Genomic DNA, 21,830 nt, shown 5'->3' with positions numbered 1-21,830 from the left:
TGCAACATACGCGCCTCTTTGTGTGCTATCATTTGCAAAAAACCGCATTTCAATGTCTTGAACTATTTATGAAATATGATGTGTGTTACGACCACATCATTCACATCGGGCATGGCCAGAACACTGGACACAATACTCGCAACCCTCTTGTGGATGCAAAAATCAGTATCTTGAGAATGGTGGCATACATATCGCTCAGCTTTCAGCTCTAAATACAATTTCAGGATGTTAGGTACATTTCACATGCTGCTATCAATGACATAAAATGAACCGTACTCAAAGTCTACACAATGAATTTTTACCATTGCAAAAATGTTAAAATATTGTACAATGCTTCACTCCACTGAATGCGGCACAGTAACTACAACGAATAATGAAAGGAAAATCAGTTATTTCTTACGTGAAGATATCATACTGTACGAAATGAAAGAATAAAATGTTTCACCAGACAGTTTGCTTAAAATCGGATGTTAATGTATTCCATAATGGTCGACATATCCACTCAAGCCTGTTATTGACAATTCATGTACCCCTCAGGTATAACAACCAATATCTTCAGATCAGTGATACATATCAGTGTGGTATCAGCTCTAAGTACTGTTTGGAAATGTTACCTATATTTCATATGCTGCAATAAATGTCTTACACAATGTGTTTTCACCCCTGGAAAAATCTTTAAAAAAATCCTTCAATGTTTTATTGAACTGTATGCAGCACAGTAAAAACAAATAACCAATAGCAGTTTGGTTCTTTATCAAGTGAAGGTATCATGGTGTAACATGTGAAAGAATCAAAATTTTCATCAAATAGCTCAGTTAAAATTGGATAACAATTATTTCACCAGTGGCCCACATCTTCTCAAACACTTTGCTGACAGTTAATGAATGGACTCAATAAACATTCAGCAGTAGTATTATGACTGCTGATGTTTTACAGTGATATCACTTGTAGATTCATCCTTTCCTCCAGTTATTCCAATCATGAATAGATGTTGGATAGCAGGTTTATGGAAGAGTAGCTATGAAACAATACTAAGTTACTGAGATGAATTGAAAGTGACACTTTTATTTACTCATGGCCTTCTAACACCCTACTAAAATTTCCAGGATAGTTGTAATTCTTAGGCATGAAACCATAACAACGCATTTGTTTGTCTATGCAGTGATTCATTTCTAGAGGAGGGTTAAAGAGAACAACTTAATTTGTTAGAGTAACTGTATTTCTTGTGTATTGGGGAGGTGTACAGGGGAGGTGGGCCATATGGCAAAACCAGTTTACAGGTCTATACTCTGTCTCCCAATGCTGGAAGCTGTATAAGGCCACAAAAAGCTGCACTTTTCACAGAATGCAGTGAGCATGTCTGTAGCAGCCACAGGGTCAATAAATCCACATACAAGCTGAGCTGTGAATACTGGCAAATTGTTAATTAGCAGAGAGGCATTGCACTGTGATGGTGTATCTACAGGATTAGTAAATACTTTGGCAGAATCTCACATCAGAAGTAATGGTGTAGTCACTGCAGCCTCCAAATGGAAACTTATATGAGTATAATAATTTGAATGCAGTACTGAAGAAAGGCACCAAAGACTCTGGGAAAGATCTCATGTCAATAAAAAGATGTCACAATGGTATGAAATTAACCTGAAACACAGTGTAACATAAACAGTCTGGAGTCAGATTGTGGCCTGATCACCTACAAATTAACACAGAAGTATACAAATATAAATTCAAAGCAGTTGCAGAGGGATTCAGTTGGTATAACTGCCCCTGGCAGTCACACATAGTAACTGAGATGAGGAACTTTTAACAACTGCACACATGTACAGTACACATGTGTGTGTATGGTCAGGCACAGAGCACTGAACAATGTTTTAGTGCTAAAGTAATACTGAGTCTTGTGAAATTTTTAAAATGTCGTGCTGTCTACCAACAATGAAGAAAGAACTGTCATTAGCACAGAAATCCAAGCAGTATAAAAGTGTGTTCTATAAAGTGTTTTGTTTGTCTTGTACAGTAGTGCATTTGCCTATCAGCCACAGTAATCCACCATTTTATTTGAGGAAAATAACAAACCACAGAATTGTCAAAAGGTCACGGTGAATGGCAAGAACTGTACAATAGCAATGTTAGTAGAGAGTATGTTCCCTCAAAAGGAATAGGAATTGCCTGTTAGAAGGTTGTTATTAGTGGACAATGAATTCAGGACTTATAGAAGCAAACTGTCACTTATGCTAGCTACCTCCACTACAATAGTGACTTAAGTAGTCAAGGTAACAGCTAGATTATAATTCATGTACTTTGACAGATGTCACCAGTCAAAAATTGTCACAAAATTATGGACCACTCTTGCTGTAATGTTCTTTCATATTCAGTACTCTAATTGTAGTGAAACTGTCTTGTTATTGTTGTTTGTTATGTTACAATTTTTTGGAGAGTGAATTCTTGTGTTACATATATTTGCTTTAACTAACCACAGAAAATAATGTCACATCTAATGTGGCAGTGACAGCAGAACATTCCTTCACAGATTTAATTAAGGCAAGAGACTGAAAATCTGTTTGAAAGGACACTTTCTCCCACAGTTCATATTGCCGCTAACACAATGGCTCTTTAGTAACAGGATGCACATGCTCAATGTCAAGTCGCATTGTTACAAGCTGAAGCTAGTAGCTACATTAAACACAAGTGTTATATAATCCAAGGTAATATATGAAAGTAAGTGAATTTGTTTCAGTAAAAGATTGGTTATTGCTCATGACAATCTGTGTGTTCCAAGAAATATCTAACCAGAGAGGTTTATGGTGTATCTGACTGAGGGAAAAACAGAAAAACATCATCACAGATTGAGTTACTCTCAAAATGTATGCCTCACACACCAATGCAGTAGCAGTTAAATATTAATTTCTCCAAGTTCTCATTATACCACTGATGGTGCAACTACAGGAACTGAGTTATATACAGAAGAGGCTTCAAAGTATTACTTTTGACAAACTATTCCTTCCATAATCAAAATATCCACGGGTGTACTGCCGGTCTACAGTGTCCAACGGGCACAATATTTCGGCGATCATACATGCCGCCATCATCAAGTGAACTGACGGACTGAGCTCGTGTGAACGTGCCGGGTACGGAGATCCGTACGCTATGGCTGCTCAGAGGGAACTGGGTTCAGTCGCGGTGGCGGCCGATTTAAATACCCTCCACCCGCGGCGCACTCCCTCCACTGTCCGCGCCCCGCGCCACGGTCGTGCGGTGGAACAGATTGCGATGGCATCTGAGATGACGTCGGTGTGATGGCTCTGTCCGCCGTGGTCGTCACAACTATACGTTTGCTCGATTTACTCTTGATTAACCCAGTCGCTGGTTCCCAAGCCTTGCTAAGATTATAGCCATAGTCACGGTTTATGAGGTCGTCATTGGTGCGAATTTCGATGCCCTCTCAAACAGCGCTGTCCCAGTATCTTGACGTCTGTACCAGAATCCTCGTGCGTTCATACTCCATAGCGTGATTTTCCGACAAACAATGTTCAGCAACCGCCGACTTGCTCGGATACCTCAGTCGAGTGTGCCTCTGGTGTTCACGGCATTGATCCTTGACGGTACGCATCGTCTGACCAATGTACGACTTGCCACATTGACACAGAATCTGGTACACGCCGGCCTTCCTCAAATCGAGGTCATCTTTGGTGCTCCCCACCAGTGCACGAATTTTATTCAGAGGACAAAACACAGTTCCGACCAGGTGTTTCTTCAAAATGGGGGCGATTTTCCCTGAGAGTGCACCTGTATATGGAATAAACGCAGTGCCTACCTCCTCCCTCGTGATTTCACCCATCTACAAAGGTTGTGCTGTAGTGGTTGGGCGGAGAGCACGTTGAATCTGCCACTCTGAGTACCCATTTTTTCAAAATACAGTTTTGAGATGTTCCAATTCCTGGGGTAGACTCTCTGCGTCAGAGATGGTGCGGGTTAATCAACAGTAAATCGAGCAAACGTATAGTTGTGACAACCACGGCGGACAGAGCCATCACACCGACGTCATCTCAGACGCCGTCGCAATCTGTTCCACCGCGCGACCAGGGTGCGGGGCGCGGACGGCGGAGGGAGTGCGCCGCGGGCGGAGCATATTTAAATCGGCTGCCGCCGTGACCCAACCCAGTTCCCCCTGAGCAGCCATATCGTACGGATCTCCGTACCAGCACGTTCACAGGAGCTCAGTCCATCAGTTCACCTGATGATGGTGACATGTATGATCACCGAAATATTGTGCCCGTTGGACACTGTAGACCGGCAGTACACCCGTGGATATTTTGATTATCAAATACACTGGGAGAAACTCAATAATCGTATTCCTTCCATATTATATGTGTAACATAATCTCTCTCCTATACAGTCACAGACATTCCAAACAGTTAGGTCACCTGGACTGAATCCACTTAAAAGTAGTCATTTATGTTTCACAAGCATGTTTATTACAGCAACTTAATTTCATGAAAATATTAGGCTTCAGTATCATTCCGCCATTTTACTTCAACACTTCAGGAATACCTGTGACACATCCAATTGCCCTGTCTTAAAATAATCATGATTACACTGATGTAGTGGTTAATACATTATCCAGACATAAGTGAGACACCTAAATCTGTTTAGTCAGTTTTGCGGCCAGGTTTGAAGTCTCACAGCAATAACAGTCATATAAATCATCTGAAACAAGAGGTTTTGAAACCATTTCAAGGCTGATACACAGGTTCATCCTTTTGTGGCACATGTCGCAGCAACAGGTGCATTCGTCTGCATAAATTCCATTCCTCAGACCAGTATTATAGGAAAATTTATTTTCATAAATGCTACAAGTGACGTATGTCACAAGTGCATGGTAGGTGGCATCTGTGGAAACAAGTGATCCATCAGCTTGCTGTTGCTATTGGATCTTTTATGACCCAATCCACAGCCATGTAATTGTTCACATATGTGTTCAAGAAAGTGCTTCTTCACACTACTCTTATTAATGTTGACAAAATTTACAACTGTATGGTGTTTCCCAAGTGAAGTAGACATTCTGTCTTGAGGCCACTGCTTTCCATTAATGCCTTTAGACACACATCACAGCTTTACTGGCATTCACCATTATGCACACACAAATGTGATTTCAGTATAGTACTTTGTGCAAATGTCTGATTGCAAACCCCACAGTTGTCTGGGCGTTCACTAGTGTGCAGCTGCAAACAGTGCTGTGTTGCTGTGAATGCTGCTTCAAGTAAGAACTTTTTGTGAATGTCTTGTTACATATGATACATCTGTATGCATTTTTACCAGTTTGGAGAAGTGAATGTATCTTCAGAGAGCTATTTGTTGTGACTGTCTTGTTGCAAACACCACAGCTGTATGTGTGGTCACCAGTGTGCAGCTGTGAATGCTTTTTCAGACAGCTACTTGTTATGTATGTATTGTTGCAAATATTGCAGCTTATGGCCTTTCACCACTGTAGAGGTATGAAAGTATCTTCACATAGCTCCTAAACATGAATGTCTTGTTGCAAACGCCACAGCTGTAGGGGCAGTTGCCAGAGTGCATCATCAAATGTGAAACCAGGTGGAATTTTTGCTTCAATGTCTTTTTGCAAACTTCACATCTGTAAGGGCGTTCATCGGTGGGGACCTTCAAATGCCTGTTTAGGTTGCTAACCTTTGTAAATGTCTTGTTGCAAATGTCACAGCAAATGGGGCATTTACCAGTGTGCTAATCTAATTGTTTCTTAAAATGGTCAGACCTTCTGAATATTCTGTCACATACGCTGCAGGAATGCAGAGATTCACGACTCTTCTCATGTGTGTGCTCCTTCAGGTCCTCCAACTTTCCAAATGCCTTTTTACAGATGGTGCACCTGTGCACCAGATGTTTGGTACCATTGTTGTTCCCAAAGGCAGATCTGTGTTTAGTAATCAGACCACTGCTGCCATCAGTACCACTGTTGTCCTCCACGCCAACAGTGACAGTGCTGCAGAAAAGTGAAAAAACAATTTCAGAAAGATTTTTCATAATATTACAGTTACATTTACTAATGGAGTGTAAAATTTCTCATGAGATTCCTGTGAATGCACTGTACAAGAAATTTGGCACACTAAGTTATAAATGACAATCATGCTGTCTTAACTTCATGCAATATTTAAGCTTGGTTGAACCAATACATACTTTTTAGTTCATATGCTGTATGGCTTCAGATCATAGAAGTTTCCAAATTTGTCAGAGAGCATTGAGAAGAGAGAAATGCAACCAGATTCACTGATAGCATGTCACTGCAAAGTGAAACAGCAGGTGTGAGAAATTAGCTGATAGGTCCTATGGAAATCTAATGCATACCACATGAAGATGTATTTAGAAATTTACCCTCCCCCTTTCCCAACTATGAATCTTGCCACAGTGGGGTTGTTTCTGTGTGTCAATGATACAGACAGCTGTATCACAGGTGAAGACTCATCAGAGGGGTATGTGTGGTTAGATTAGATTAATATACAGTGTTGAAGAGGGACACCAGCCTTTTCAGTGGTTGCTGTGGGATCAGTCTGGATGACTGACTGTTGGACCTTCCAATGTTAGTCAGTGTGGTCATGCTATATTAGTACTGTAAGCAGTTGTAATGAAATAGAAATTAAAGCTGTTTATACATACCCAGGACAAGAAGCTTCAGTGTAAGGATTAATGGGTATGGCATCGTCTTGGATAAATATTTCAGAAGTAAAATAGGGGGTTAAACAATGAGGAATCAACACATATTTTAATATAAGTAATGCATGAGGAGGATTAATAATGAACAAGAAAATAGAAATGTAGGTGAGCAGTTATGAATAGCTTAGTGACAGCCTTATCTTAGCTAACAACCACAACAGTACTGCCACTGCATAAGGCTACTATCTACACGGACGATAAGATTGATAAAAATATAATGATACAAAGCAAATTATTCAGCTCTTCACGAAATGTAATTGTACTGGTGACTGGAGTAACAGGATGCAGAAATGGATTACAGGGAAAGGAAGAGACAGAAAAACATTAGGAGTGTGGTGTCACCGTCAGACACCACACTTGCTAGGTGGTAGCTTTAAATCGGCCGCGGTCCATTAGTACAAGTCGGACCCGCGTGTCGCCACTGTCAGGATCGCAGACCGAGCGCCACCACACGGCAGGTCTCGAGAGACTTACTAGCACTCGCCCCAGTTGTACGACGACTTTGCTAGCGACTACACTGACGAAGCCTTTCTCTCATTTGCCGAGAGACAGTTAGAATAGCCTTCAGCTAAGTCCATGTCTACGACCTAGCAAGGCGCCATTAGTAACATTGCATGTATCTAAAGAGTCTCACTTGTATCGTCAAGAGCGATGTACAACTATGATGGATTAAAAGTTAAGTATTCAAGAAGCTACGTACTTTTCTTTATAGCATTCATTACGTATCTTGTTTCAGACCTCACGCCATCCTTCGTGAGTTAGCGCGTGCATCTTGGCCACCTCTTTCAATTAGTGTGCGTAGTGTTGGCAAGTCTGCCGACACTACATTTTTGGCGACGAGGCTTAAAAGAGGATTTCGTGTTTGTATTAATTTGGTTGTGTCATGGCTTCGCCACAATCTCCAGATGTACTGTCCGAATTTTATCGCTTGCAGAATCAGCAGACGCAGGCGTTATTGGATGCCCTTGGACAGCTCGTCCAGGGTCAGCGTGCACTGCAAACCGATCTGGCAGCCGCCGCTTCATCGCTACCGCAGCCACAACATGCTGTTGCACCCCAGTTTCGTCCGTTTCAAGCGGACGAGGAAACATGGACGGAATGGTCACAAAAATTTGGATTTCATCTCGCCGCCTACAGAATTCAAGGTAACGAGCGGCAGCCTCACTTATTATCATGTGTAGGGGTGCAAACGTACCGTGTGATAGTGAAATTGTTTCCCCGACGCGACGTAGCAACTCTGTCCTACGACGAAATTTTGTCCGCTTTAGATGCCTATTTCAAAGAAACAGTCAATGTCGTTGCAAAACGGTATAGTTCTTTCGTACAAAACGTACGGCCGGTCAGACTAATAGGGAGTGGGTTGCAACATTGCAAGGACTTACTAGGGATTGTGCTTTTGGGTGTGAATGTGGACTTCCTTATTCAGATACAATGGTACGTGATGCCATAGCACAGAACGTTTCTGATGTTCGCATACGGGAACAGATTTTGAAACTAGTCAATCCCTCCCTTCAACAAGTGATAGACATATTGGATAGTCAAGACACACTTGACTTTGCACAGGAATCATTTGAAACTTCGCCAGCCGTGTGTCACATTAACCGGCCCGCCGGGCGCGCTGCACGGAACGATCAACAGCCCTCGCGCACGTCCGCGCAGCTGCAGCCTAGCTCTCAAACACGTGTGCCGCGTAAGCATGCCAATGCAGTTCTAAAATCATGCCCGCGGTGTGCAACTAGACATTCGCGTGACAATTGCCTGTCACGCCAAGCTATTTGCTTTTACTGTAATAAGAAAGGACATGTTCAAAGTGTTTGCCAGAAAAAGCTCAGATCAGACAATCACAACCATTCCAGGCCCTTTGCTTCGCGCCGGAATCGAACCAAGACTACTCGGGCTCGTGAACCTTCGCCCATGGACATTCATGTAGTTAATTCCACCCCGTCCAGTGCCACTATCTCAAACAGTGACTGTGTTCATCCCACAAAAAGTGTGCGTCGACGTCGCCGGAAATCCCGTAAAGTCGCAAGTGCTTCTGTACCTGTATCACTTCAAATTGCACGTGAAAGTCGCTCTTGTCATCAGCAGGACAATAACCTTTTTGTCGACTTGGACTTTGAAGGCAAAGTGATACCATTCCAGCTCGATACCGGAGCTGCTGTTTCATTGATCAATCACGACACGTACAAACAACTGGGCAAACCTCCGTTGCGTGCCGCAAATGTTCAGCTCACTAGTTATTCAGGACAGCAGATCCCTGTGTTAGGACAGTGCACTCTTCTTGCAACATACAAGGGACAAACAAAACTTGTGTCATTTTACGTCCTTCGTTCTTCTTCTGCAGTGAACTTGTTTGGTTTAGATTTATTTCAGTTGCTTAACTTGTCAATCGTAAATCAGGTCCTATCAGTGAATGAGACTGTGCCTTCCGCCAGTGTTTCTCGTCTATGTGAGGAATTTGCAGACATTTTTGCTCCGGGCCTTGGTTGCGCTACGCACTATGAAGCACATTTGGAACTGAAAGTCAACGCGCAACTGAAATTTTTCAGAGCGCGCAATGTTCCCCACGCCTTGCGTGATGAGGTCGCAAGAACTTTACACGATTTAGAATCACAAGGTGTAATTGAACGTGTGCAGGCTTCTCTCTGGGCCTCACCCTTAGTCATTTTGCCAAAACCTTCCGGAAAACTGAGACTTTGTGTGGACTTCAAAGCTACGGTGAATCAACAACTTGTGACTGCAACTTTTCCTTTGCCCCGCCCGGAAGATCTTTTTGACAAACTGTGCCCGGGTAAATACTTTTCGAAGTTGGACCTAGCAGATGCATACTTGCAAATACCTGTGGACGAAGAATCCCAACGCGTCTTGGTGGTTAACACGCATCTTGGTTTGTACCGATTCAAAAGACTGCCATTCGGGTGTGCCTCCGCCCCTGCATTGTTTCAGCAATATTTACAAACTGTGCGTCGGTCCCTACTGCTGCGAACTATCTGGACGATATTGTGATCTCCGGAAGGACAGCAGCCGAACATTTAGAAAATCTACGAACATTATTTCAAGTATTGTGACAAAATGGTCTTCGCTTGCAGAAGGACAAATGTGTGTTTTTTGCTCGTGACTTACCGTATCTGGGACATGTCATCAATGCCCAAGGCATACACCCCAGTCCAGAGCACCTCCGTGCCATACAGGACTTACCTTCGCCGCAGACTTTGAAGCAGCTACAGAGTGTGCTGGGAAAAATCAACTATTATCATCGCTTTCTGCGCAATGCCTCTTCCATTTCAGCTCCGCTTCATCGCTTACGCCGTAAAGGTGTTCCGTTCGTCTGGTCGACGGAATGCGAACGCGCTTTTCGCCAGTTGACATCAGCGTTGCTTTCAAATACTTGCCTTACGCCATTCGATCCCCAGAAACCCCTTTTGTTGATGGTAGATGCATCGGATTTCGGGATCGGTGCTGTGCTTGCGCACAAAGATGGCTCGCATGATCGCCCTATTGCCTTTGCGACCAAATTGCGCTCGTCTGCGCAAAGAAATTATTCACAGATGGAGAAAGAAGCTTTCGCTCTCGTATTTGGTGTTACTGAGTTCCATGATTTCTTGTATGGTCGTCACTTTACCATCATCACAGACCACAAACCTTTGACATCGCTTTTTCATCCGAACAAGCCTGTACCTCCACGTACAGCACAGAAATTCATTCGCTGGTCTATTTTCCTCTCGCAGTACCGCTACGATATCTTGTATCGGTCCACTGCTCAGCACGGAAACGCTGATGCGTTGTCCTGTTTGCCTGTTGCTGAGGATAAAGCATTCGATTCTTCCGACCTTGCTTGCATGTTCATTGATGCGGAAACCGATAACGTGGTCGACTCGTTTCCGATTGATTTACGTCATGTAGCTACAGCCACAGCTGCTGACCCTGTCCTTGCTACTGTTTTGCGTTTTGTTGCTACGCAATGACCCTTGTCCAAGTAACGGATTGAGGATCCGTTGATTCGCCGATTTTTTGCTCACAAGGAGAGACTTTTTGTACGACGTGGTGTTTTGTTGTTGCGTTCTGATAATGATCAGTCCAGAGTCGTGGTCCCACGTTCGTTACAGTCCTCTGTCTTACGGCTTCTTCACCAAGGATATTGGGGTATAGTGCGAACGAAACAACTTGCTCGTCAGGACTGTACTTGGTTCGGAATCGATGCTGCGATTACGAATATGTGCTCTTCTTGCATGGCGTGTGCCGAACAACAATCCGCACCGCCGCAGACATTCTTTGCATGGCCGAAAGCCACTTCCCCTTGGCAACTCTTGCACATCGATTTTGCTGGCCCATTCTGGAATGCTCGATGGTTGGTTGTGGTCGATGCTTTCAGTAATTTTCCTTTTGTTGTCCGGATGTCTTCCACGACGTCTTCTGCCACCATCCAAGCGTTATCTGCTATCTTTTGCATTGAAGGCCTTCCACAGACTATTGTTTCCGACAATGGCCCACAATTCATGTCTGCAGCATTTCAGTCTTTCTGCAAGGCCAATGGTATTCAACATCTGACATCCGCGCCGTTTTCGCCTCAGTCAAACGGTGCCGCTGAACGATTGGTCCGGACTTTAAAGTCACAGATGTTGAAGTTGAAAGAGTCGCATTCTCGGGAGGACGCATTGTTGCTCTTTTTGTCTTCGTATCGCTCTCAGCCCCGAGATGGTCGCTCGCCGGCTGAGTTGCTCCACGGTCGTCCTCATCGAACCTTGATGTCTTTGCTGCATCCGCCGCATCAGGTTCCTGTGCAGCGGCCGACTCCTGCTTTTGCTCCAGTCGACGTTGTTTTCTATCGCAACTATCAAGGTTCACGGCATTGGCTCGCAGGGCGCATTCTTCGCTGCCTCGGCCGCGCGATGTATTTGGTTTTGGGGGCCTCTGGTGAGGTGCGTCGGCATCTCAATCAGCTGCGCCTCTGTCGTCGCCCAGGTTCTGCCGCTCCCCGTCTGCTTTCAGCGATGGTGCCGTCTGGTCAGCGCCCTGGGGACCCATCTACTGGCTCGCCTCATCCCCAGGTGCTGCCGCCGCCGCCGCCGCCGCCTGTTCTCCCGCCGGCGCCGCCCGCAGTGGACGCTTCGCTGCAGCCGCCCAGCGCCTCCCTGGGTCATGCGCCGCCGATCGCTTCCAGTGACCAGCTGTCCTCCGCCATGGAACTCTTGCCCGCTCCGGACCAGACGTCATCGCGCATCGGATTCCCCGACGCAATGGAGGTCGACCCTTCGGCCCCTCCTGTCTCATTACGGGCGCATACACCGCATGTTGACGTGCACCCTGGACTAGGTTTTCAGGCGTTTCCTAGCTCCCCTCAGACCGAATGGCAGGGTGCGGGTGGCACAGCCTCGCCTGTTGTTATGCTCCCCACCTCGTCGCATACATCAACATGGGGTCCTCCCCACGGTGGGCGGAAGCCTTATCACACGACCGTCCGCCGATTTGCGGGGGAGGAATATGGTGTCACCGCCAGACACCACACTTGCTAGGTGGTAGCTTTAAATTGGCCGCGGTCCATTAGTACATGTCGGACCCGCGTGTCGCCACTGTCAGGATCGCAGACCGAGCGCCACCACACGGCAGGTCTCGAGAGACTTACTAGCACTCGCCCCAGCTGTACGACGACTTTGCTAGCGACTACACTGACGAAGCCTTTCTCTCATTTGCCGATAGACAGTTAGAATAGCCTTCAGCTAAGTCCATGTCTACGACCTAGCAAGGCGCCATTAGTAACACTGCATGTATCTAAAGAGTCTCACTTGTATCGTCAAGAGCGATGTACAACTATGATGGATTAAAAGTTAAGTATTCAAGAAGCTACGTACTTTTCTTTATAGCATTCATTACGTATCTTGTTTCAGACCTCATGCCATCCTTCGTGAGTTAGCGCGTGCATCTTGGCCGCCTCTTTCAATTAGTGTGCGTAGTGTTGGCAAGTCTGCCGACACTACAAGGAGGACATTGGCTGAGGGAACAGAATGACTGGAGAGTTTTGCATAGAGCAGAATTTAATAATTAATGACGTTTTCTTTAATAATGATGGAAGTAGGTTTTATACATGGGAGATACATAGAGACACTAGACAGTTTCAAACATATTATATAATTACATGACAGAGTCTTGGAACCAGATTTTCTACAGGAAAATATTTCCAGGAGTGTATGTGCAATCCAAAATTTATTGCTTATGAACTGCATATTAAAAATTAACAAATTACAGAAAGGCATGAAATCAAGGAAGTGGGGCTTGCATAAACTGAAAGAACTTGAAACGAAATTAAAGAAGTGAAACTTCCATAAATTTTAAAGCACTTGCGGTTTTGGAAAGGTTTATGGAGCTCAACCGAACTACTGGTTGCAACACAGGACACAATAACAATAGAAGATTCTGCACAGATATGACACACGATAAGCTTCAATGCAGGAGAGAATAAATAAATGAAAATCATTAAATAACAAACAAAATACTGAATTTAGCTGATGAAAGGAGAAAATATAGAACTGCAGAAAATGAAGCAGGCAAGAAGGTTTATACATACATATAAAAATGTAGAAGACAAATTGCAAAAGGACAAAACAAGAATGGTTAGAGGAGAAATGCAAAGCTGTAGGAGACTGCATTAACATCAGGAAGGCAGATGCAACCTACAGGAAAATTAAAGAAGCCATTGAGGAAAGAGAAGCAGGTGACTGAATAGCAAGAGCTCTGATGGTATGACAATATATGCATACAAGGAAGCCTGAAAGCTGGAAGGAATGTATAGTAGGTGACACAATTAAACAAAGCTAATGACAATATTAGGGACAGGGAAGATGAAGTACATGAAGCTGAGATGGGATGTGTAATATTGTGAGAAGAATTTGAGTGAGTACTAAAGATGTTAAGTTGAAACAAGGCCCCTGAAGTAGATGCTATTCCCTCACAATCATTCAGATCCATGGGAGAGCCAATCATGGCAACATTATTCCACCTGGTATGCAGCAGCTATATGTTGTTGTTGTTATTGTGGTCTTCAGTCCTGAGACTGGTTTGATGCAGCTCTCCATGCTACTCTATCCTGTGCAAGCTTCTTCATCTCCCAGTACCTACTGCAACCTACATCCTTCTGAATCTGCTTAGTGTATTCATCTCTTGGTCTCCCTCTACGATTTTTACGCCCCACGCTGCCCTCCAATGCTAAATTTGTGATCCCTTGATGCCTCAAAACATGTCCTACCAACTGATCCCTTCTTCTAGTCAAGTTGTGCCACAAACTTCTCTTCTCCCCAATCCTATTCAACACCTCCTCATTAGTTATGTGATCTACCCATCTAATCTTCACCATTCTTCTGTAGCACAACATTTCGAAAGCTTCTATTCTCCTCTTGTCCAAACTAGTTATCGTCCATGTTTCACTTCCATACATGGCTACACTCCATACAAATACTTTCAGAAACGACTTCCTGACACTTAAGTCTATACTCGACGTTAACAAATTTCTCTTCTTCAGAAACGATTTCCTTGCCATTGCCAGTCTACATTTTATATCCTCTCTACTTCGACCATCATCGGTTATTTTACTCCCTAAATAGCAAAACTCCTTTATTACTTTAAGTGTCTCATTTCCTAATCTAATTCCCTCAGCATCACCCGATTTAATTTGACTACATTCTATTATCCTCGTTTTGCTTTTGTTGATGTTCATCTTATATCCTCCTTTCAAGACACTGTCCATTCCGTTCAACTGCTCTTCCAAGTCCTTTGCCGTCTCTGACAGAATTACAATGTCATCGGCGAACCTCAAAGTTTTTACTTCTTCTCCATTAATTTTAATACCTACTCCGAATTTTTCTTTTGCTTCCTTTACTGCTTGCTCAATATACAGATTGAATAACATCGGGGAGAGGCTACAACCCTGTCTCACTCCTTTCCCAACCACCCTTTCATGCCCCTCGACTCTTATAACTGCCATCTGGTTTCTGTACAAATTGTAAATAGCCTTTCGCTCCCTGTATTTTACCCCTACCACCTTCAGAATTTGAAAGAGAGTATTCCAGTTAACATTGTCAAAAGCTTTCTCTAAGTCTACAAATGCTAGAAACGTAGGTTTGCCTTTTCTTAATCTTTCTTCTAAGATAAGTCGTAAGGTTAGTATTGCCTCACGTGTTCCAACATTTCTAAGGAATCCAAACTGATCTTCCCCAAGGTCCTCTTCTACCAGTTTTTTCCATTCGTCTGTAAAGAATTCGCGTTAGTATTTTGCAGCTGTGACTTATTAAACTGATAGTTCGGTAATTTTCACATCTGTCAACACCTGCTTTCTTTGGGATTGGAATTATTATATTCTTCTTGAAGTCTGTGGGTATTTCGCCTGTCTCATACATCTTGCTCACCAGATGGTAGAGTTTTGTCATGACTGGCTCTCCCAAGGCCGTCAGTAGTTCTAATGGAATGTTGTCTACTCCCGGGGCCTTGTTTCGACTCAGGTCTTTCAGTGCTCTGTCAAACTCTTCATGCAGTATCTTATCTCCCATTTCGTCTTCATCTACATCCTCTTCCATTTCCATAATATTGTCCTCAAGCACATCGCCCTTGTATAAACCCTCTATATACTCCTTCCACCTTTCTGCCTTCCCTTCTTTGCTTAGAACTGGGTTTCCATCTGAGTTCTTGATATTCATACAAGTGGTTCTCTTCTCTCCAATGGTCTCTTTAATTTTCCTGTAGGCAGTATCTATCTTACCCCTAGTGAGACAAGCCTCCACATCCTTACATTTGTCCTCTAGCCATCCCTGCTTAGCCATTTTGCACTTCCTGTCAATATCATTTTTGAGACGTTTGTATTCCTTTTTGCCTGCTTCATTTACTGCATTTTTATATTTTCTCCTTTCATCAATTAAATTCAATATTTCTTCTGTTACCCAAGGATTTCTATTAGCCCTCATCTTTTTACCTACTTGATCGTCTGCTGCCTTCACTACTTCATCCCTCAAAGCTACCCATTCTTCTTCTACTGTATTTCTTTCCCCCATTCCTGTCAATTGTTCCTTTATGCTCTCCCTGAAACTCTCTACAACCTCTCGTTCTTTCAGTTTATCCAGGTCCCAACTCCTTAAATTCCCACCTTTTTGCAGTTTCTTCAGTTTCAATCTGCAATTCATAACCAATAGATTGTGGTCAGAATCCACATCTGCCCCTGGAAATGTCTTACAGTTTAAAACCTGGTTCCTAAATCTCTGTCTTACCATTATATAATATATCTGATACCTTTTAGTATCTCCAGGATTCTTCCAGGTATACAACCTTCTTTTATGATTCTTGAACCAAGTGTTAGCTATGATTAAGTCATGCTCTGTGCAAAATTCTACAAGGCGGCTTCCTCTTTCATTTCTTCCCCCCAATCCATATTCACCTACTATGTTTCCTTCTCTTCCTTTTCCTACTGACGAATTCCAGTCACCCATGACTATTAAATTTTCGTCTCCCTTCACTACTTGAATAATTTCTTTTATCTCGTCATACATTTCATCTATTTCTTCATCATCTGCAGAGCTAGTTGGCATATAAACTTGTACTACTGTAGTAGGCATGGGCTTTGTGTCTATCTTGGCCACAATAATGCGTTCACTATGCTGTTTGTAGTAGCTAACCCGCACTCCTATTTTTTTATTCATTATTAAACCTACTCCTGCATTACCCCTATTTGATTTTGTATTTATAACCCTGTATTCACCTGACCAAAAGTCTTGTTCCTCCTGCCACCGAACTTCACTAATTCCCACTATATCTAACTTTAACTTATCCATTTCCCTTCTTAAATTTTCTAACCTACCTGCCCGATTAAGGGATCTGACATTCCACGCTCCGATCCGTAGAACGCCAGTTTTCTTTCTCCTGATAACGACGTCCTCTTGAGTAGTCCCCGCCCGGAGATCCGAATGGGGGACTATTTTACCTCCGGAATATTTTACCCAAGAGGACACCATCATCATTTAATCATACAGTAAAGCTGCATTTCCTCGGGAAAAATTACGGCTGTAGTTTCCCCTTGCTATCAGCCGTTCGCAGTACCAGCACAGCAAGGCCGTTTTGGTTAATGTTACAAGGCCAGATCAGTCCATCATCCAGACTGTTGCCCCTGCAACTACTGAAAAGGCTGCTGCCCCTCTTCAGCAGCTATATGACAGGCAAAATAGCCCTCATCTTCACGAAGAGTGTTATAATACCAGTTCCAAAAAGGGCAGTTGGTGACAGGTGTTAATACTCCCAAACTATCACATTTTTAAGTCATGGTCACAAAATCCTAACATGTATTATTTGCAGGAAAACTGGTAGGATCTGAACTCTGCGAATATCAATTTGTGTTTCAGAGAAATGAAAAAACACATGATGCAATACTACTCAATCTGACTAATCTTAGAAGACAGGGTGAGAAAGGGAAATTTACATTTACAGAATTTGTAGATACGGAAAAAGATTTTGACACTGTTGACCAGAGTAGAACCTTTGAAATTCTGAGGCCAGCAAGGATAAAATACTATGAGCAAAAGGTAATATACAACCTCTACAAACAGAAGACTACAGTTTTAAGAGTCGAATACACGGCCAGGAGGCAGCAGTTTAGAAGGGAATGGAACAAGACTGGTGACTGGTGTGTATCCCCCATGTTACTCAATCTGCACACTGAGAGCAGCGACAGAAACAAATCAGAGCTTCAGATATGAAGAGATGAACTCAAATGTGGCGCAATAGATGAACATTGTCACTTAGATACTAAATGAAATAACTAATTGTGATATACTAAGCTGAACTGGACAAACAGAGTGTTATGGCACAATGTGCCTAAAATATGGAGTTGGCTGTTAGGGCATGTGCTGAGGCATCAAGGAATCATGGTTTGGTAATGGAGGTAAGTGTGGGAAGTAAAGTATAGAGCTGGGACCTAAGACTGACTACAGTAGCGAGGTTAAAATTATGTAATTTGGTGTGGTTATGCAGATATGTAGAGACTAGCATAGGATAGAGCAGCATACAAACAGTGTTCATTGTCAACTGGAGACCAGTACAACTAAAACATGTTGTTGGAAGTTCACCTACATGTCGCAACATGTGAGGACACTTTCTTCGTGGCTACACTGCAAGTCACAGAAACATGTGAGCTTACCTTGTTTGGACTGGTACTATAAATGACACATCATTTGTGGAGGATTGGATAAAATATTTTACACACTGATGGACCACAGAACAAATATTGTACTCAGAAAGACCTGGGTAGAACACATCAATGTTAGGCATGAAATATCTAAATATCAATGTGTGGCTACTAAAAAGTCCATCATGTTTTCTTGAAAATGTATACAGATATTTGTCTTCAAAATACGGTCTTCAGGTACACCAACATGCAGATCAGTACTCCACAGTAAATAAAAAAATTTAATAAGACATTTTATGCACCACATAGAGCTTAATTACCTGTTTCATCTGTTGACTGATTGATACATTATTTCATACATAATAGCCCAATACCAAACTTACAAAACTGGAATTACTACTGTCACATGATGTTTACAACATAATGAATGTAGATGCTGTTTTCTGTGGTATATTTTTACTGCTTCTGCTTATTAGGTGTTTACATCAATTGTCAATGGTATCAAACTGATTGCCTACATGTACTTTTTGAGTATTTAGCATTTTCATTGTATTCTCATATTTAAAATGGTTACTATTTTCATCTTAAAGTTCCTCCTGCATTTAAAAAACAACTCTGAAATACTTTCAGAGTTTTTGACAATGACTTTATATGTTCTTAGTGAGAATGAATATCCACATGACTTTGTGACTGAGTGTTTTTACAGTTCTGAGGATGAGTCCATTGATAGTGTCATAAATAGACCCATAAAGAAGCGTATGGTGGCAATGTTTTCAAGTCATAGGGATAATAACAATGAAGGTGATTCTGTTCTTGTGAATGATTCATTTTGTCCTATGATAAAATGGCTGGTGAGAAACTGACAGTCGTGAGGTCATTACAAGCAGATGAGCAAGGACAGTTCAGGCACCAAAGCATGTCATCGATGAGTTATATGGATCCCCCCCCCCCCCCTGCCGACAAACACCAATTTCTCTATGTATAAAATGGTGGTAAACATGAATGTTTGTGGGAAATTACAGAAAAATGGCCTAATTGTGCTACTGTTCTCTCCTATGATGCCTGCGGCTGTTGTCCAAAGCGCAGAATTAAAGATGGCGACCACAGCTCACTAACCCAGACTTGTGATACGAGCACTAGTCTAACAATAGCATCACAACCCAGCTCAGACCTGTCAGGCTATTTACCCTGAAGCGCCAAAGAAACTGGTGTAGGCACATGTATTCAACTACAGAGATACGTAAACAGGCAGAATACAATGCTGCGGTTGGCAACACCTATATAAGACAACACGTTTCTGGCACAGTTGTTAGATCGATTACTGCTGCTACAATGGAAGGTTATCAAGGTTTAAATGCATTTGAACGTGGTGTTATTGACGGTACATGCGCGATGGGACACAGCTTCTCCGAGGTAGCGATGAAATGGGGATTTTCCTGTACAACCATTTCACAAGTGTACCGTGAATGTCAGGAATCCAATAAAACATCACATCTCCGACATCGCTGTGACCAGAAAAATATCCTGCAAGAAAGGGACCAACAATGACTAAAAATAATCATTCAATGTGACAGAAGTGCAAACCTTCTGCAAATTGCTGCAATGCTGGCCCATCAACAAGTGTCAGCGTGAGAACCATTCAATGGACCATCATTGACATGGGCTTTTGGAGCCAAAAGCCCACTCGTGTCTGTTTGCATGACACAAAACTTTACGCCTCGCCTGAGCCCGTCGCCTCTGATATTGGACTGTTGATGACTGGAAACATGTTGCCTGGTTGGATGAATCTCGTTTCAAATTCTATCGAGCAGATGCATGTGTACGAGAATGGAGACGACCTCATGAATCCATGGACCTTACATATCAGCAGGGGAATACTCAAACTGGTGGAGGCTCTGTAATGGTGGGGGGCATGTGCAACTGGAGTGAGATGGGACTCCTGATATGTCTAGATATGACTCTGACAGGTGACATGTACGCAAGATCCTGTCTGATCACCTGCATTCATTCATGTCCATTGTGCATTCCAATGGAATTCCAGCAGGACAATGCGACACCCCACATGACCAGAATTTCTACACAGTGGCTCCAGGAACACTTTTCTGATTTTAAACACTTCCACTGCCCACCAAACTCCCCAGACATGGACATTACTGAGCATATCTGGGATGCCTTGTAGCGTGCTGTTCGGAAGAGGTCTCCACCCCCTTGTACTCCAGATTTATGGACAGCCCTGCAGGATTCATGGCGTCAATTCCTTCAAGCACTGCTTCAGATATTAGTTGAGTCGATGTCACCTAGTGTTGCACAACTTCTGCATGCTCGCGGGGTCTCTACACGATATTCGGCAGGCGTACCAGTTTCTTTACCTCTTCAGTGTATAACTGCATAGAATTCCGGTATGCTGTCTCAGAGCTGGAATACTGGCCTCGGCTCCATCACATCACAATCCACCTCAGAGCTGGTGGGCTATGTATAAAGGTGTAGAGTTCTGGTACACTGTTCCAGAGGTGGAAAATGAGGCCACCCTGAAATGTTGCAATCCAGCTCCCACTTGTTGGGCTATTTATAAAAGTGTATAATTCAAATAAATGAGTGCAGTTGTGGGCATACTGGAACAGGCTCTATGGCATCAGAATCCAAGTTCTGGAATACTGGCACTATGATGTCAGGAATGGAGGATGTTTGTGCAGGTCCAGGCCTGTCTGCTGACCTATTTTACATGTTTTTCCCCCAAGCTACTATTCACTCAGTGGTGTACGGTCACTGCCTACTGCTTCTCCTAACTGTAAGTTCAGATCTATCCGCCTGCATCTTTATTTAAACAAATACCAGGAGTGACAGAACCTTCTGCACACACACCCACACTGGCATCCTGACTTACTGCACTAAGTTAAAGTGAAACCTGTATGCTGCGTAGTAGGAACAATTATGTCTTGATTTAAACAAGTACCTTACCAGGGAGAGCTCCCTATTACAAGGCCACGAAGTTCATGATCGTCAGATCCGTCGACAAGACTGCCACGACCCCATCTGTAGTACCCATACTAAGAGCAAAGCTGCCCTAGAGTCGTGCCACCGTGCACTTCTGACACCTCTTAAAGAGAAAAACCACACACATACTACTGATTCAATAACCTAATGCAAAATGATGTATAGAAGTTCTGATTCCCAATGCTACTATGCTGCTGTGACAGCACCGCAGTAAGAGCCTGTGTGACTTGAATTAAAATGATGGGAAAGATGAAAAATGCAGAAACCACACTTGCACTTTAACCTGAATGACAGGGAGTCAAAATTCACATAAGCTGAAAATAATATGCATGGCTCCACACATACACTCCTGGAAATGGAAAAAAGAACACATTGACACCGGTGTGTCAGACCCACCATACTTGCTCCGGACACTGCGAGAGGGCTGTACAAGCAATGACCACACGCACGGCACAGCGGACACACCAGGAACTAGCTGCACAGCATTTGTGCACCGCCGCCGTCAGTGTCAGCCAGTTTGCCATGGCATACGGAGCTCCATCGCAGTCTTTAACACTGGTAGCATGCCGCGACAGCGTGGATGTGAACCGTATGTGCAGTTGACGGACTTTGAGCGAGGGCGTATAGTGGGCATGTGGGAGGCCGGGTGGATGTACCGCCGAATTGCTCAACACGTGGGGCGTGAGGTCTCCACAGTACATCGATGTTGTCGCCAGTGGTCGGCGGAAGGTGCACGTGCCCGTCGACCTGGGACCGGACCGCAGCGACGCACGGATGCACGCCAAGACCGTAGGATCCTACGCAGTGCCGTAGGGGACCGCACCGCCACTTCCCAGCAAATTAGGGACGCTGTTGCTCCTGGGGTATCGGCGAGGACCATTCGCAACCGTCTCCATGAAGCTGGGCTACGGTCCCGCACACCGTTAGGCCGTCTTCCGCTCACGCCCCAACATCG

General features: G+C 43.6%; 1 protein-coding gene across 5 annotated transcripts in view; it reads right to left on the bottom strand.

The window, feature by feature from the left end:
* LOC126210335 (uncharacterized) overlaps positions 1-21,830 on the bottom strand; it is a 180,473-nt gene that overhangs the window by 27,465 nt on the left and 131,178 nt on the right. For all 5 annotated transcript variants that reach the window (XR_007540650.1, XM_049939543.1, XM_049939542.1 and 2 more), the window contains one exon: positions 5,794-5,998. Coding sequence is in view for 4 of the 5 variants with exons in the window: in XM_049939543.1 (XP_049795500.1) it covers positions 5,794-5,998 (205 nt within the window). In the remaining variant the exon portion in view is untranslated. The remainder of the gene's footprint in view (positions 1-5,793; positions 5,999-21,830) is intronic.

Source organism: Schistocerca nitens, chromosome 10, assembly GCF_023898315.1.
Source record: "Schistocerca nitens isolate TAMUIC-IGC-003100 chromosome 10, iqSchNite1.1, whole genome shotgun sequence".
In the NCBI taxonomy this organism is placed as follows: domain Eukaryota; kingdom Metazoa; phylum Arthropoda; class Insecta; order Orthoptera; family Acrididae; genus Schistocerca; species Schistocerca nitens.
This window is presented reverse-complemented; position numbering and strand designations above follow the sequence as displayed.